General features: G+C 46.8%; 1 protein-coding gene across 1 annotated transcript; it reads right to left on the minus strand.

Moving 5' to 3' along the window:
- Positions 1 to 1,071: 1,071 nt before the first annotated feature.
- Positions 1,072 to 10,250, minus strand: TFAM (transcription factor A, mitochondrial). The gene is made up of 7 exons (XM_071564007.1): positions 10,140 to 10,250; positions 9,872 to 9,999; positions 7,750 to 7,820; positions 5,886 to 6,035; positions 4,388 to 4,483; positions 2,884 to 2,940; positions 1,072 to 1,950 (listed from the first exon to the last, which is right to left on the minus strand). Exons 1-7 carry the CDS (start codon positions 10,208 to 10,210, stop codon positions 1,735 to 1,737), a joined length of 789 nt encoding a protein of 262 aa, XP_071420108.1. The 5' UTR covers positions 10,211 to 10,250; the 3' UTR covers positions 1,072 to 1,734.
- Positions 10,251 to 14,603: the final 4,353 nt, after the last annotated feature.

Consider the following 14,603-nt stretch of genomic DNA (forward strand, 5'->3'; position numbering starts at 1 on the left):
GTGAAAATCATCTGCTTTTCTTTATGTGAGTATGAGGAATCCATTCAAACACAAAAGAAAAGAGAAATGGAAATACTAAAATAAGTAAATGTTTGGGATGTTTTACCCCTCTTGAGGATTCTGGATGTTTTCAGAGTCTGTTTGGTTACAGAGAGGTCAGAGACAAAACTTTCTTGGTAGTGATAGGTGACATAAACGAGGGTCTCCTCCGACACCTGGCCCCAAACTGCAGACTCAGGTTGGATGTAGGGTAGCACACCTTCCACAGAGCCACGGAATTGTTAAGGCTGGAAAAGACCTTCAAGGTCATTGAGTCCAACCTTTGACTGATCACCACTGTGCCCACTAATCCAGCAGCCTCAGGGGGCAGTCTCCATCCCAGGGCAGGGTTAGGAACCTCCTTGAACCAGCCCACGAATGAGGGACCAGTGCAACCCTGAATGGAAGAGAAGGGAAAGCTTCCTTTGAAACAAAACTGGAGAGTGAGTTACTCCAATTCCTCAGGCTGCATGGCAGGAAAAATAGCAATCCAGGGAAGTTTTGTGTGTTGTTGTGGTTGAGGAAATGAACCTTCATGCACAGAAACAGGCTGTACGTGGGGAGTGCTGCTTGATATCATCAACCCCCAGCATTCTTTCCTTGCTTTCTGGGGAGGTTACGAGGGTCTGTTCAGGAGTCTTGAAGTCAGACTTCAGTGTCATAAGCAGCAGAGTCTCTTTTTTTAATCACTGCTTTTATGGCTGGGGAAACAGTGCTGTGGAGAACAGAGCTCTTATTTCTCATAGCTTTCCTGACATTTACCCTGATTAATTGTCTGTGTTTCTTTCACTCCTGTCAGCATAAAATCTTTCCTTTTTGGCTGATTTCTCTCACTGGAATTCACTTTTGCAGTTCATACATCAGTGGTGCAGGGCTGTGTATTGATTTTGTAAAACCTTTTACTTAAAATGCCAAGATAATAATTCACCAACTACTGAAAAAGCTTTCCTGTCTGCTAAAATAGATTCTCCAAAATACCTGAGACTTTCACTAAGACGGGAGAGACCCCAGGAAAAAAACCCCAATCACCTCTTCAAAATACCAATATTTTATTCCATCAAAACTCAGTTCACACATCTTTTCCTTCCAGCCTATCCCAGATGTGACAAGAGCAAGGCAAAAGTGCTTGTATGTATCCAAACAAAACCATGGAATGAAAGTCCAATAAAGGTACGTTCGTACAAAACTCATTTGGTCTTTAATTAAACGTAACGTGAAAGTGGCATACACAGATTAACAGGTACAAAAAGATGCATAAAGTTTGTGTATTTCTTGTGCCTGTTACTGAAATGTAGAACACTTGTCTTCACTACCATAACCATGCAGGGAATAAAACACAGCAGCATTAACTTAGACTTCAGCTTTTATTTACAGAACTTAGATGGAAACATTGTAGAATATTCTTTCTGTTATAAAAAAATACTTTATAAAAGCTGGCTGTTATTTACCATTACTGGAGAGCTCTGCTGATGTCAGTATCAGTACTCATAACATGATTAACTGATTGCTGTTTACAGTTCAGGCTATACCTGCAGCTATTACTTCAGTCAGTTCCCACAGACAATGACTTCTTTCTTACCTGATCACCTTTCCAATGGACTCTTCCATGGGTTTTCAGGGCTTTCAAATTTCAGTGCTAATGCCAACTGCAGCATTAACGCAACAGGACAGAGACATGACAACCACAAAACCATTTTACTCTTCTGATTTTTTCAACTTTAACTTTGCCTTGTTACCCAAGGAAGTTCTGGCTGTCTCAGCTTGTTCTGCAGTTTCAGTGGGTTTCTTTTTTAGCCTTTTCTTTCTGGAACGTACCAGGTCTTCACGTCCCAGTTCAACCATTTTTGCTTCCCAGGACTTCATTTCATTCTCATACCGAACCTTGTCATCTTCAGCAAGCTGCAGGTATGGCTGAAAGAAAATAATGTATTGACAGTTACAGAAGAGGCTTTGTCTGGAAAACTGCCATGACACAAAGGTCACATAGAACACCTGTGCAGTGCACAGCTCAGGCTTCACCTTCAGTTAATTAAAAAAAAAACAAAATAAAATCAAACTTGCAGAAAAATACAAAACTTTATCACTAAATTAGTTTAGTCATGATTTGGCCACTCCTGAAGAGGAGCTTTATTCAATATTGCTCCCAGCAGCTATGGCTTTTTTATTTGACACTAGTTTGAGAGAGCTGATTTATGTCACAAACAAGAACAGATATTGCTGCAGAATTATTTCTAATTTTTTCTACAGTAAGAAGATGAACCCAACATCTGTCCTAAGTACACATTCAAAACTATCTGGAAGAAGGGCACTGGGAGTGAGGTACAGAACACCTAAACTTGACATTTTCAGATTAGGTTTCAGTATAGCACCCCTCCACTTTTCATATGCCTATCTGCAGGTTTGTATTTGGATATACTGAGAAAGCTGGCAGAAAACCATCCCCCAGACAACTCAAGTTATTAAATTACTCCATGCACACCACTTGTAAATTTCTGTTGCTTTTCTCTGTCAAAAGTCTTTCCAAAAGCAGGAAATTATGATGATGGCAAGATTTTATATATTATTGGAAAAAAATCAAATTGTTGCACATTATTCCACCTTCCTCTCTAGATGCCAGTCAGCAAGCACCTCCATCCCATCCCACTGGCTCACATTTCAGTAACACTGTGAATGAAATAAAGGGAACAACAATCTTTTTCAAGATGCATGAAGGTCTTGGGAGTATTTTCCTCAGTATTGTCTTCTGAGCAACTTGAGTTTAAGCTTTTGTATGAATGTATAAATTTTGGTTCAAGTTTGTCATTTTCTGATTACGTTGGAGCCTCTTCAAATCCACTGACATACCTGCTTTTGAGAAGTGGACAATTTTTGCCATGCATCAAATAATTTCTTCATCTTTGCCTACAAGATACAGAACATGCAACACACGAGGGTTACTTTAGGAGCAGACTGACCTCAGATGAATGTCACACAAGTGAAAGTCAGGCATAAACCAATGCAGAAATGCACAGTCAAACAGGCTTAATCCTCCACCCTGTTAATGTAGGTAAACAATAAACTATATGGCTCAAAACAAGGTGCTGGGCATCACCTGAGCCACGTTTGCAGCCCGGGCCTTGGCTGACTGGAGAAGCCTGCCTTGCACAGGGAAAACCTAGGAACAAACTACATACAGCATCCCAATTTCCTGAAGAACTGTGTAGGTGTCCTAGTTGAGGAGGAGGGACCAGCTAACACTGTGTGGGGGTGATCAAAGCTGTGTATTCTACCCCCTCTATTCATTCCCCAAGGACAATGGGCCATCAGCAGCAGCTGCCCAGGGAGTCATTGGCACCTTCACACCCAGCCTGAGGGGATGTGGCTGCCAATGGGCCATCAACAGTTCAATACCCCCTGGCTCCCAGAGTTAATCACCCACTGTGTGAGTCCCCACCCAGGGGTAGGGACTGGGTGCTCCCTGAGGGTACATAAGTGGTGGGTAAGAAGACCTTGGGAACTTCTCATTGGATCCAGAGGAGCAGCAGGACCTCGACAGGAGGAGATCCCCGCTCTCGCCCAGACCACAGCCCTCACCTGCACCAACAGGTTTTTCATTTCCTTTTGCTCTGGACTTGGGGGAGCCACAGGGGTCTCAGCACAAGGGCAAACAAACCCCCTTGGGTTTGTGCCCCAGGACACTGGGTTATACTGCTGGGGTTTGTGAGTTGAAAGCAATTTCCCTTGTGTGTCAGTGTTGCTATTGTAATATTATTATTAAATTTTAGGTCTGACTCATAATCTCTCTCTTGTGGTGAGTTCATTTCCCCTGCTGGTTCACCTTTAAACCAGCACAGTAGGGTAAGGAATGTTATTACACACAGGGGAGGTCTCCAACCCTTTGAGTGCTGTAATCCATCAGCATAATTGACATCACCCCTAAGCCCAGTTTAGTGTACAACTTGGGAGTCTGCTGAGGAACTCTGGCATGTTCTGTACCAGCAACTGAGCTACAGGAGGTACAATAAACTGCTACTGCAGGAACAGGGGCAGACCACCACAACTCTTTGAAAAAATATTGTATTTCTACACCAAAATAAAGAGAAGAATAATTCTCTCCTTACAGAAGGAACAGATGAAGGCCTGTAACACCAAATTGCAAAAAATACTGCTAATATTTTAAGTCTGTATACCCAAACAGCAGTTTATACAGGCCATGCCAGCTGCAGTACAGCCAGATCACTGCAGTCTAAAAGAACTGTAACCTAAGCAAAGCAATATTCAGATACTGAACTACTGAAGTTTCTTGGAAAAGGACAGATTTTTCTGAATACAATGGATCTGTTTTCCAAAACAATCTGTCCTGGCTTACCGCAGGTGAAATTCCCTCACTTTCCTGGAAGTTTTCTGACACAAAAATGTTAAGGCCGCTACGAGGTCTTTTCGGTTTTCCAAGCACAGCCAATTCCTTTAAAAACAACAAGAAAAGTTATTCCACCTACCAAGCATGCATTTTTTTTTGCAAACTACACTTACCATTTGTCTTTATATTTTACACAAAAACCAAAGAGAAATGCTTTCTTTAGTGTTTTATTCTGTAAACAGGATGGTTTGTCATGAGGCTTGTTTAGACTAATGCTAAACTGAACTAAGAAAAGCGACCGACTTGAGTTTTCAGACACAGAAAAAGCATTTTAAACTGGTTCTTACTTCAGCTAAGTCCCCCAGAAACCAAAGACTGTTATTAAATGCCACTCTGTAACAAAGTCATGATGACAGGTTTTCTATTCCTCTTGGTAAGGCTTCTGTTTCTGGTGTGAAATACTGGCTGATGCAGAGAGGAGGGCAGGTGGTGGACTGTGGGAGGTCAGAAGGTGGAACAGAACCCATTTCCAGGGAAACAGAACTGGGTTTCTGCTATCAGAACACTTTGCCTGCAGGGATGATGGCACAAGAAGGGAAGTATAGCAAGTTATGAATGCAATTATACTTCTTGCTTTCTCCAGTTCTGGCATTCCCACTGGAGCCTGGGGGCTGCAAATTAACATCTGCTTAGGTATTAAATATGCCAACTAAATTCCTTGTGGTGCCATACTCTAAAAAAGGACCAGCACAATCATTTGGATTAACAACTTCCTCCAAGCAGAGGCCTTTTAAGCCACATTAATTTCACTTTTGCCAATGAGGGCAATGTCACACCAGCAGTTGAATTCACAGAAATGAGCAAGCACTAAGTAACCCCTTTGAACGATTTTGCTGCTGGACCAACCAAAATTTACAGACAGTTCTGTCTCTCACGACTGAGACATAAACCAGCTGGAAGGGAATAGGAAGATGGTCTGTATGAACCTGCTAGTAAAGGATTCTAGTAACCAAACACACCTCTGCAGCCCTGATTCACCACAGCAGCAGCCAAACAGACAGCTAAGTGGCAGGAAGGGACAAAAAGCTGCTTCAAAGAGCTGCCACCTGGTAGGGCCCAATGATGTAACACATACAAGGCCTCTGTGAAAAGCTATTTCTGGATGTTTCCCATTCAAAGAAAGTGCTGCTGGTCCAAATGTCCTTTATTGACCTGTACTTTCTCTGGTAGCTCCAGGAGCAGGGAGACAAAAGCACAGAGGAGCTACCTTTAAGCACAAAGATACAGGTCAGCTCTGTGTTCTTCAAGCAAAGGAAAGCCACTAAAACAACTGCTAACACCAGCAATTGTATTTAGCCCGTGGCACTTTTTGGGTTTTGTGTTTGTTGTGTATTTTCTTTTATTCTGAGTTGGTTTTGTATTTCTAAAATGTGCTTCAGCTCTGCTCTGTATATAGACAGATTTCAGGTTCTTGAGAGAAAAGAAACTTGGACTTCAAAATACTTACTTTTTTTGCCCTGAATGCTCTTCTCTTTGCCAGTTGTTTTCTCCTTTCCTCTTTCAAAGCTGCAGCCTGGGCTGGAGTTAGCTGGGCTTTATATTTGGCCAACTGCTCTATGTATCTTTGCCAGTCTGTCTTTTTTTCTTCCTCATAAACCTACAGCACAAATCATTACCAGCCTTAAACAGATGCTTTCAGTCACAAGCACTTGACCATTAGACAAACTAACACTTCTAATCTATGAGTAAAAAAATTACAGCCTGGAAAAAATTAACCTGGAACATCAGATATTCATCTGTCTGATCACCACCCTGTTCTCCATTTCAGACACACAAAGGGAAAAGCACAGAGTGGTAAGTCCAGGACTAGGAGAACACCTCAATTCTATTGGAGGTAATTGGTTCCCAGGCCCACAGCCACATGGAGCAAGAGCTGGGTCATTTCTCTGGCAACAGATTAAAAATATGAAAAAAAAGGTCATGTGTACAGGTATCAAAGAAAGTATCTCCCTGTACTGGGTTTGCACAGCCAGGTTTTGGTGGCAAGGGGCTCACAGGGATGTCTGGTGGAGCCAATGCCAGCAAGTGGCAAGGGGCACCCACAGCTGGCCAAGGGCAAGCCCACCAGTGGCAAGTGGCGCCTCTGCAATAAGGGCAATAAGAAGGGGAAAAAGAAAACCACACAACTTCAGCCTGAGAAGGGAGTAAGAGTATGTGAGAAGAGTATTTCTACAGATCCTAAGGTCAGTGCAGAAGGACAGGGAGGAGATGCTCCAAGTGATGGAGCAGTTTCCCCTGCAGCCCATGGAGGAGCCCATGGAGGTCTGTGGGGGAGCAGAGATCCACCTGCAGCCCATGGAGGAGCCCATGGAGGAGCAGAGACCCACCTGCAGCCCATGGAGGAGCCCATGGAGGAGCAGAGACCCACCTGCAGCCCATGGAGGAGCCCATGGAGGAGCAGAGATCCACCTGCAGCCCATGGAGGAGCCCATGGAGGTCGGTGGGGGAGCAGAGACCCAGCCACAGCCCATGGAGGAGCCCATGGAGGTCCGTGGGGGAGCAGAGATCCACCTGCAGCCCATGGAGGAGCCCACAGCAGAACATGGGGATGCCTGAAGGGAGCCGTGTCCCGGGGTGGGGACCCACAGTGGGACAGCCTGTTCCTGAGGAACTGCACCTCATGGAAAGGGACCCACGCTGGAGCAGTTCCTGAAGAACTGCAGCACACGGGAAAGACTCACACTGGGAGCAGCTCGTGGAGGACTTTTCTATAGGAGGGACCCCGTGCCACAACAAGGGCAGAGTGTGAGGAGCTCTCCCTCTGAGCAGGAAGGAGCAGCAGAGACAACATGTGATGAATCTCAGCCCCCACTCCCCATCCCCCTGTGCTGCTGGTGGCTGAGTAGAGAAACTGAGAATGAAGCTGAGCCTGGGAAGGAGGAGGAGGGGGAAAGTGTTTCAAGTTTTTATTTCTCATTATCCTACTCTGATTTGGTTGGTAACAAACTGATTTCCCCAGGTGGAGTTTGTTTTGCCCTGACAGTAACTGGTGAGGGATCTCTCCCTGCCCTTTCCCAGCCCATGGGAATCTTTTGGTGTATTTTCTCTCTTCTGCCCAGCTGAGAGTGGCTTTGCTGGGCACCCAGTGTCCAGCCAGGATCAGCCCACCACACTTTGCCCAAGTTATTCAAAGCTCCAAATTCTCCCAATTGTTTTGATGTCTGAACCTTTTTAAACTGTTGTTTAAAAACAAACCAACCAACAAAAAAACCCCCACACTAAACAGAAAATCCACAAGGGCCATCAAACCAAATAAAACAAGCACACAGAGTACAGAGTTCAAAGCACTCAGGGCACAGAGACACCCTTACCTGCTTCTGGGATGCTGGTAACTCCTTCCAAGCACCTGCTATTTTTTTAACCAGGTCCACATTGCTGGCTTCTGTACATTCAAATGAGAAAGCAAGAACACCAAGGTCAACATTGTATCTGTCGTCAGGTTCTCCAATTTTCCCAAGGAAGGCTGTCACAAGTACTGTCGTCACTACAAATATATTTTCATCCTTTCATAAAACTACCTTACTGTGGCAGCTAAAGGGAACTGTAGTATTTGTGGAATAGGGAAGAGTCACTGCCCTTGGTTCTACCTGGAATGAAACATGCAGTTATCAGGTGAAGCAGCATTTTAAGGCAGTTATTACCACTCCACAGCAATTCCATCTTTTTCCCTTTTGAGCTGGATCTTTTTCTATACAAGACAGTCTGAATTTGGAAGAAGGAGCAGGAAAGAAACCAAAAGTAAAATTTTTCCAGTTCTCAGTTTTTAGCAGAGTCTGCTGAATTCTTCAAAGCAAGTACAATGTGACTTTAGCCACAAAAATCAGTGACTTGAGTCTGGTTTTCAGCTGTCTTTCACTCTGGCCCTTGTACCACCATCATTTGATGAGGCCTCCAGCCAGACTTGAATTTGTAAAGAGGAAAAGAGTAATAATTCAGAAACAAACAAACAAAAAAACCCAAAACCAACCCCAAAAGAACTAAACTCAAGGGTGCTGTGAAGAGCATATAAGGTTTGACTATTCTTGATAAATCCTTGACAGGCTTTTCCTCTACTTCACAACTGAAAAAACTAAACCCAGATGAGCTTGTCTCCCACCTCAGATGTCAAGCTCAGCCACCTCAGAGGTGGAAAAGCAGAACTAAACTTGTCTCAGTAACCTGACTTCCAAATTCTGGAAAAACAAGACAGATGGAAAGGTTTTGGTCCAAGTAGACCCGCCTGAAAACCTCTGAAAATACAATGCTTTGGCCAATCATAAAAGAAAACAAATAAATTATCAGGTTATTTTGACTATTACTTCTATTGGAACAAGAAGACCCAAAGTTCTCACTTTGTGTTTAAGATCCAGTAGATTTATTTGCACATTATTCAAATTTTGGAAATGTGGCAAACACTGGTGTATTATGTAGTTACAATAAGCTCTGATACTTCAGTTTCCAACCTTTTGACTACTGTGGAACTCCTGACCTGCTGAGCTAAACAGGGTATCAAATGGTTTTCCCTACTTAAATTTAGTTCAGGACTTGCCCAATGAGACCATAATTGATTAACCATTTTAACCTTCATTTCAACAGTATTTCAAAGCCAGCACAGCCTTCCATTGTGCTGCTGTCTGGCAAGAGTGACTGCATTGCCTGTAAATAAAGTTTCTGACAGCAAATTGAGCATATTCACAGAAAACCATTTGCTTCTTTTCCTGTATATTCTCAGACACTCCAGTGCCTGTAGTTGTCCAATTACTGAGCATCAAATTAAAATCACATGCAGCTCCTTAGACCAGCAAAAGTGTACTTCAAATCCATGCAGGTCCAAAGATAACTGAGAGCCAAAAATCGCTGTTAATATGTATTGCCCAGGTATTACAGACGCTCACGTTTTTGAGTTATGAAGCACAGAAGACAACGCTAATGCACGTGCAGGCAGCAGGCGTGGCCACGCGGGGCTGGCCCGCGGCAAAGCTATGGATGGACGGACGGGCTGGCTCTCTACAAGGGGGCAATCGGTTCCGTCCCAGGGGCCGCTTCCACAGACAGGGCTCGCTCCCGTTCCCGGCTCAGCCCTGCTCCCGATCCCGGCTCAGCCCCGTTCCGTTCCCGGCTCAGCCCCGCTCCCGATCAGGGCTCAGCCCCGCTCCCGCTCCCGCTCCCGGCTCGGCCCCGCTCCCGCTCCCGGCTCGGCCCCGCTCCCGTTCCCGCTCCCGGCTCAGCCCCGCTCCCGTTCCCGGCTCAGCCCCGCTCCCGTTTCCGGCTCAGCCCCGCTCCCGATCCCGGCTCAGTCCCGCTCCCGATCCCGGCTCAGCCCCGCTCCCGTTCCCGATCCCGGCTCAGCCCCGCTCCCGTTCCCGGCTCAGCCCCGCTCCCGTTCCCGATCCCGGCTCAGCCCCGCTCCCGCACGCAGCAACCCGCGGGCTCGCCTCCCCTCACACCTCGTACCTGGGTTCTTTTCCCTAAAAGCCGGACGGTTTTCCTTCAGAAAGCGGAAATAGGCGGTGAGGGGCCGCTTCGGCCGCTGGTCCGAGCTGATCCCCCGGGACAGGCACTGCTCCGCCGCGCCACCGGCCCTGCACACAACGGCACCGCCGGTCACCGCCACCCCACCGAGGCGGCTTTCCGGCCCCGGCTCCCGCAGCCCCGTTCCCGCACCACCGGCCCCTGCAGCCCCCGCAGCCCCGGCCCCCGCAGCCCCGCTCCCGCCCCGCACCGGAGGAGCCGCCGCCCGGCCGTGACCAGGCCCAGGCCCAGGCCCGCCCGGCCCAGCACCAGCACCGCCATCCCCACCCGCCGCGCATGCGCCGGGCCGCGCGGCACCCCGGGACAGCGCCGGGGGCGGGGCCGGGGAGACGGCTGGGGACAGGGACACAGGGACAGGGACACAGGGACACGGCTGGGGACAGGGACACAGGGACACGGCTGGGGACAGGGACACAGGGACAGGGACACAGGGATAGGGACACAGGGATAGGGACACGGGGATAGGGACATGGACACAGGGATAGGGACACAGGGACACGGCTGGGGACAGGGACCCAGGGACAGGGACACAGGGATAGGGACACAGGAACACGGGCACAGGGACACAGGGATAGGTACACAGGAACACGGGCACAGGGACACAGGGAAAGGGACACGGGTATAGGGACACGGGGACAGGGACACAGGGATAGGGACACAGGGATAGGGACACAGGGATAGGGACACAGGGACACAGGGATAGGGACACAGGGATAGGGACACAGGGACACAGGGATAGGGACACAGGGACAGGGACACAGGGACAGGGACACAGGGATACGGCTGGGGACAGGGACACAGGGATAGGGACACAGGGACACGGGGATAGGGACACGGGGACAGGGACACAGGGATAGGGACACGGGGACAGGGACACAGGGATAGGGACACAGGGACACAGGGATAGGGACACAGGGACACAGGGATAGGGACACAGGGACAGGGACACGGGGATAGGGACACAGGGATAAGGACACAGGGACACGGCTGGGGACAGGGACACAGGGATAGGGACACAGGGACACGGCTGGGGACAGGGACACAGGGACACAGCTGGGGACAAAGGGACACGGCTGGGGACAGGGACACAGGGACAGGAACACGGCTGGGGACAGGGACACAGGGACACTGCTGCGGACAGGAACACAGGAGCTTCCGAACGGCATTCATGTTCATTGCACTGGCTGGCAGGAGCGAGTGTCTGCACAGAGAGAACTGTTAACAGAGATCAGACACCAGCTAAGTACTAACTAACTAACTAACTAACTAACTAACTAACTAACTAACTAACTAACACTGACTGGACGGTTCCAGCAGCTTCCTCGTCACGGCGTGTCTGGGACCGCAGCTGCCACAGCACCCATCGGTTCTCGGGGGGAAAAGGAAATTTTACATTTTTTCCATCACAGTAAACAGCAGAGAGTGACTTTTCACCTCTAATTCCCTGCACCTCCACCCGCCTTAAAACAGCATTTCTGTGAAAAGCATTAACTGAGCAGCTCTGAAGGAGCAGGAGTGGAGAGGTTTATCTCCACAAATCAAACCCAATGACCTCACTGAATGAGGATGTTTATCATTTCATTCCTGTAATTTCAAAGGCATAAAGGCTGAACTGGGAGGAGGATGGTAAGAATCAAAGACTTACAATCATGCTGTTCTGGAGATGTGAATATAAGACAGTCCTTTTTAAAATATCTGCTTATCCTTAGCAAGCCCTACACACGGGTGTTGGTTTCGTATCGTTCTGCTGGTTTCACAGTGATGGAAAGTCATTCTCAGATGCCACAACACAGAAACATTACCAGTTAAAGTATAAATGTTTTCAAACCACCCCTAACACAAACTGATAAACCAAAAAAAAAAGGTGAGTATTCCAAAATGCAAGACAAACATCCAATTTCACACAGTTCAGTAGAGTGCAGGTATTGCAAACATGTAAATAACTTCCAGTACAAAAAGATTACTACTGATCTAGAAAAATAAATCCTCCATTTATTCAGTTTCCAAACTGAAGTGAACAGGGATTTTTTAAGATTAATAGAGTCACTCTTGATCATAGAATCATAGAATCATAGAATGGATGGGGTTGGAAAAGACCTCTGAGATCATCAAGTCCAACCCTTGGTCCAACTCCAGTCCCTTTACCAGATCATGGCACTCAGTGCCACGGCCAATCTCAGTTGAAAAACCTCCAGGGATGGTGAATCCACCCCCTCTCTGGGCAGCCCATTCCAATGCCTGAGCACTCTCTCTGCAAAGAAGTTTTTTCTGCTCTCCAACTTCAATTTCCCCTGGCAGAGCTTGAGCCCATCGTGCCCCCTTGTCCTATTGCTGAGTGCCTGGGAGAAGAGACCAACCCCCACCTGGCCAGAACTTCCCTTCAGGCAGTTCCAGACAGTGCTGAGGTCACCTCTGAGCCTCCTCTTCTCCAGACTGAACACCCCCAGCTCCCTCAGCCTCTCCCCACAGCACTTGTGCTCCAGTCCCTTCTCCAGCCTCGTTGCTCTTCTCTGGCCCCGCTCCAGCCCCTCAAGCTCTTTCCTCAACTGAGGGGCCCAGAACTGAACACAACACTCAAGGTGTGGCCTCCCCAAGGCAGAGTCCAGGGGAAGGGTCACTGCCCTGGGCCTGCTGGCCACGCTAGTTTGGATCCAGGCCAGGATCCCATTGGCCTTCTTGGCCACCTGGGCACACTGGTGGCTCCTGTTGAGCTTCCTGTCCCTCAGTCCCCCCAGGTCCCTCTGCCTGGCTGCTCTCCAGCCACTCTGTGCCCAGCCTGGAGCGCTGCAGGGGGTTGGGGTGGCCAAAGGCAGGACCTGCACTTGGCCTTGTTGAACTTCATCCCATTGGAATCAGCCCATTGGGATCTAGCTATTGTGTCAAATATCATGACAGCATAGATAAAACTGTAGCACAGAAATAACATTTTCCCATCTGTGACCCCTTGAGTCAGTAAATCAGCAAACATGAAGGTTAATATTCCACTGGTAGGAAAAAAAACCCTCCTACTGTGCACACTTACCACCTCTACCCCCAAATTCCAAGTAACATACGTTAGAATAATAAAAAAAACCCCAAATATGTCACCTTAAATGTGTATTTTATGATGACAAATTTCCCAACTCTAGGTCAGTTATTTTTTCATGTGCAAGGTACAGAGAAAAACATTTAGTCAGCCATTTTTATTTTCAGATAACCAATAATGCAGGGCAGGAAATCAGTTTTTTTGCTTCTTATCTACCTTTTAAGGACAGATTGCCCCTCTTCAGCACTATTGGTTTTCCACATGCATAGTCTGAAGCAACTGAAGTGCCAGTTAATGGAACAGTTACCTTCAAGTGTGAGGAGTTGACTGTAACATTCTGATATGGCAAATACAGCACTTTAATAAGAGGTTGATGTTCACACACTTGTGGTTATCTCCTCAATCGATGAATACAGGTGTAACATGGTGTGGGGTGATGGCCCCTGATGAGCCATGATGGGTTGAGGGAAACACCTCAGTCCCCCTAGAGGGATGACCCTGGCTGAGGACAAGGCTTTCAAACTGATAAGGTTAGCAGAGGGTGGAGTGTTGTTTGAGGAATGACATGGCCCCCCTTTGTGATATCTATAACCACTCCAGAAGCCACCTCCCCTCAGGCATCTGCATCACCCCACCAAAAGACTGACATTTTGTCACACAAAACCACATGAAGGAAAAAAGAGGTATAAAAAGTGTGGAGTTGAAACTCCAGCAGAGAGGGAGAAATGTCAGTGTCTCTGTGAGGGCAACTGCTGCAGCTTGTCCTGTCTCCTCCTCCTCCTTCTCCTCCTCCTCCTCCTCCTCCTCCTGGAACAACGTAGGGGTGAGAAGATCATGTGCTTTCTATTTTTCTATACTTTCTTCACTTTACTTTCTTACAAAGTTTATTCCTTTATACATTCTTTACATCTTATGCTAAGAGCTACTTTGATTCTTACTTTATAAGCATTTCCTTTACTAAATGAGTTTTGCTACCTTAATACTAATAACAGTAACTTGCTTCACACTTTGCTACTTTATATTGGTTATTGCTTTTGCTGTTCTTGCTTTATAAGCCCAGCTCTGTTTTGCAACTACGGTAACTTGCTTTGCTTTCAATGTGCAGTTTCTTTTCAACATGTGTGTTGATAAAAAGCAGTTCTGTTCTTTCTTTTTGCTTTCTGTTACAGAGAGTGGTGTGCAAGATATTTTATTGTCCTGTGTTATTGAGAGTGTCTAGATAAGTGTTGTAGGTGGCTGGTTTTATTTAGTAGTTCTTTGTTGCTGGTTTCTGTCTGTCATGAAAATGGGATACATTGCTGTGTTGTAACTTGAGTTTAGTGTGTTTGTCTCTGTAGAATGTTTGTGCTGGTTTCTTTTGGGGTCTTTTATTACCAATGAAATACAATCTTGCAGCTGAACGTTCTCACCAGCAAAGCGGAACCCACAATAACTGTCACATATTTGTATTAATAAATGTTATTTTGGGAGCTGTTGTGGGGAAAGTTCTTTTCTAACTATTAAGTGTGGTCCTCATATCAGAGGTTAGAAATCCTTCCAGCCTGTGTTCTGTCTTAGTTGGGCAGGCAGTGCTGGGTCCATAAGGCTCTAATTTTTCTGGAGGTGCTTATTGCTAATAATTTCTCCCTG

Source organism: Pithys albifrons, chromosome 9, assembly GCF_047495875.1.
Source record: "Pithys albifrons albifrons isolate INPA30051 chromosome 9, PitAlb_v1, whole genome shotgun sequence".
Classification (NCBI taxonomy): domain Eukaryota; kingdom Metazoa; phylum Chordata; class Aves; order Passeriformes; family Thamnophilidae; genus Pithys; species Pithys albifrons.

What these genes read in the sequence shown, in the direction of transcription:
- TFAM (XM_071564007.1), bottom strand. Translation starts at nt 10,210, where the DNA reads ATGGCGGTGCTGGTGCTGGGCCGGGCGGGCCTGGGCCTGGGCCTGGTC. An exon ending in GCCGGGCGGCGGCTCCTCCG is followed by an intron (nt 10,000 to 10,139) that starts GTGCGGGGCGGG and finishes CGTTGTGTGCAG; the next exon opens with GGCCGGTGGCGCGGCGGAGC. An exon ending in TGTCCACTTCTCAAAAGCAG is followed by an intron (nt 1,951 to 2,883) that starts GTATGTCAGTGG and finishes ATTTTCTTTCAG; the next exon opens with CCATACCTGCAGCTTGCTGA.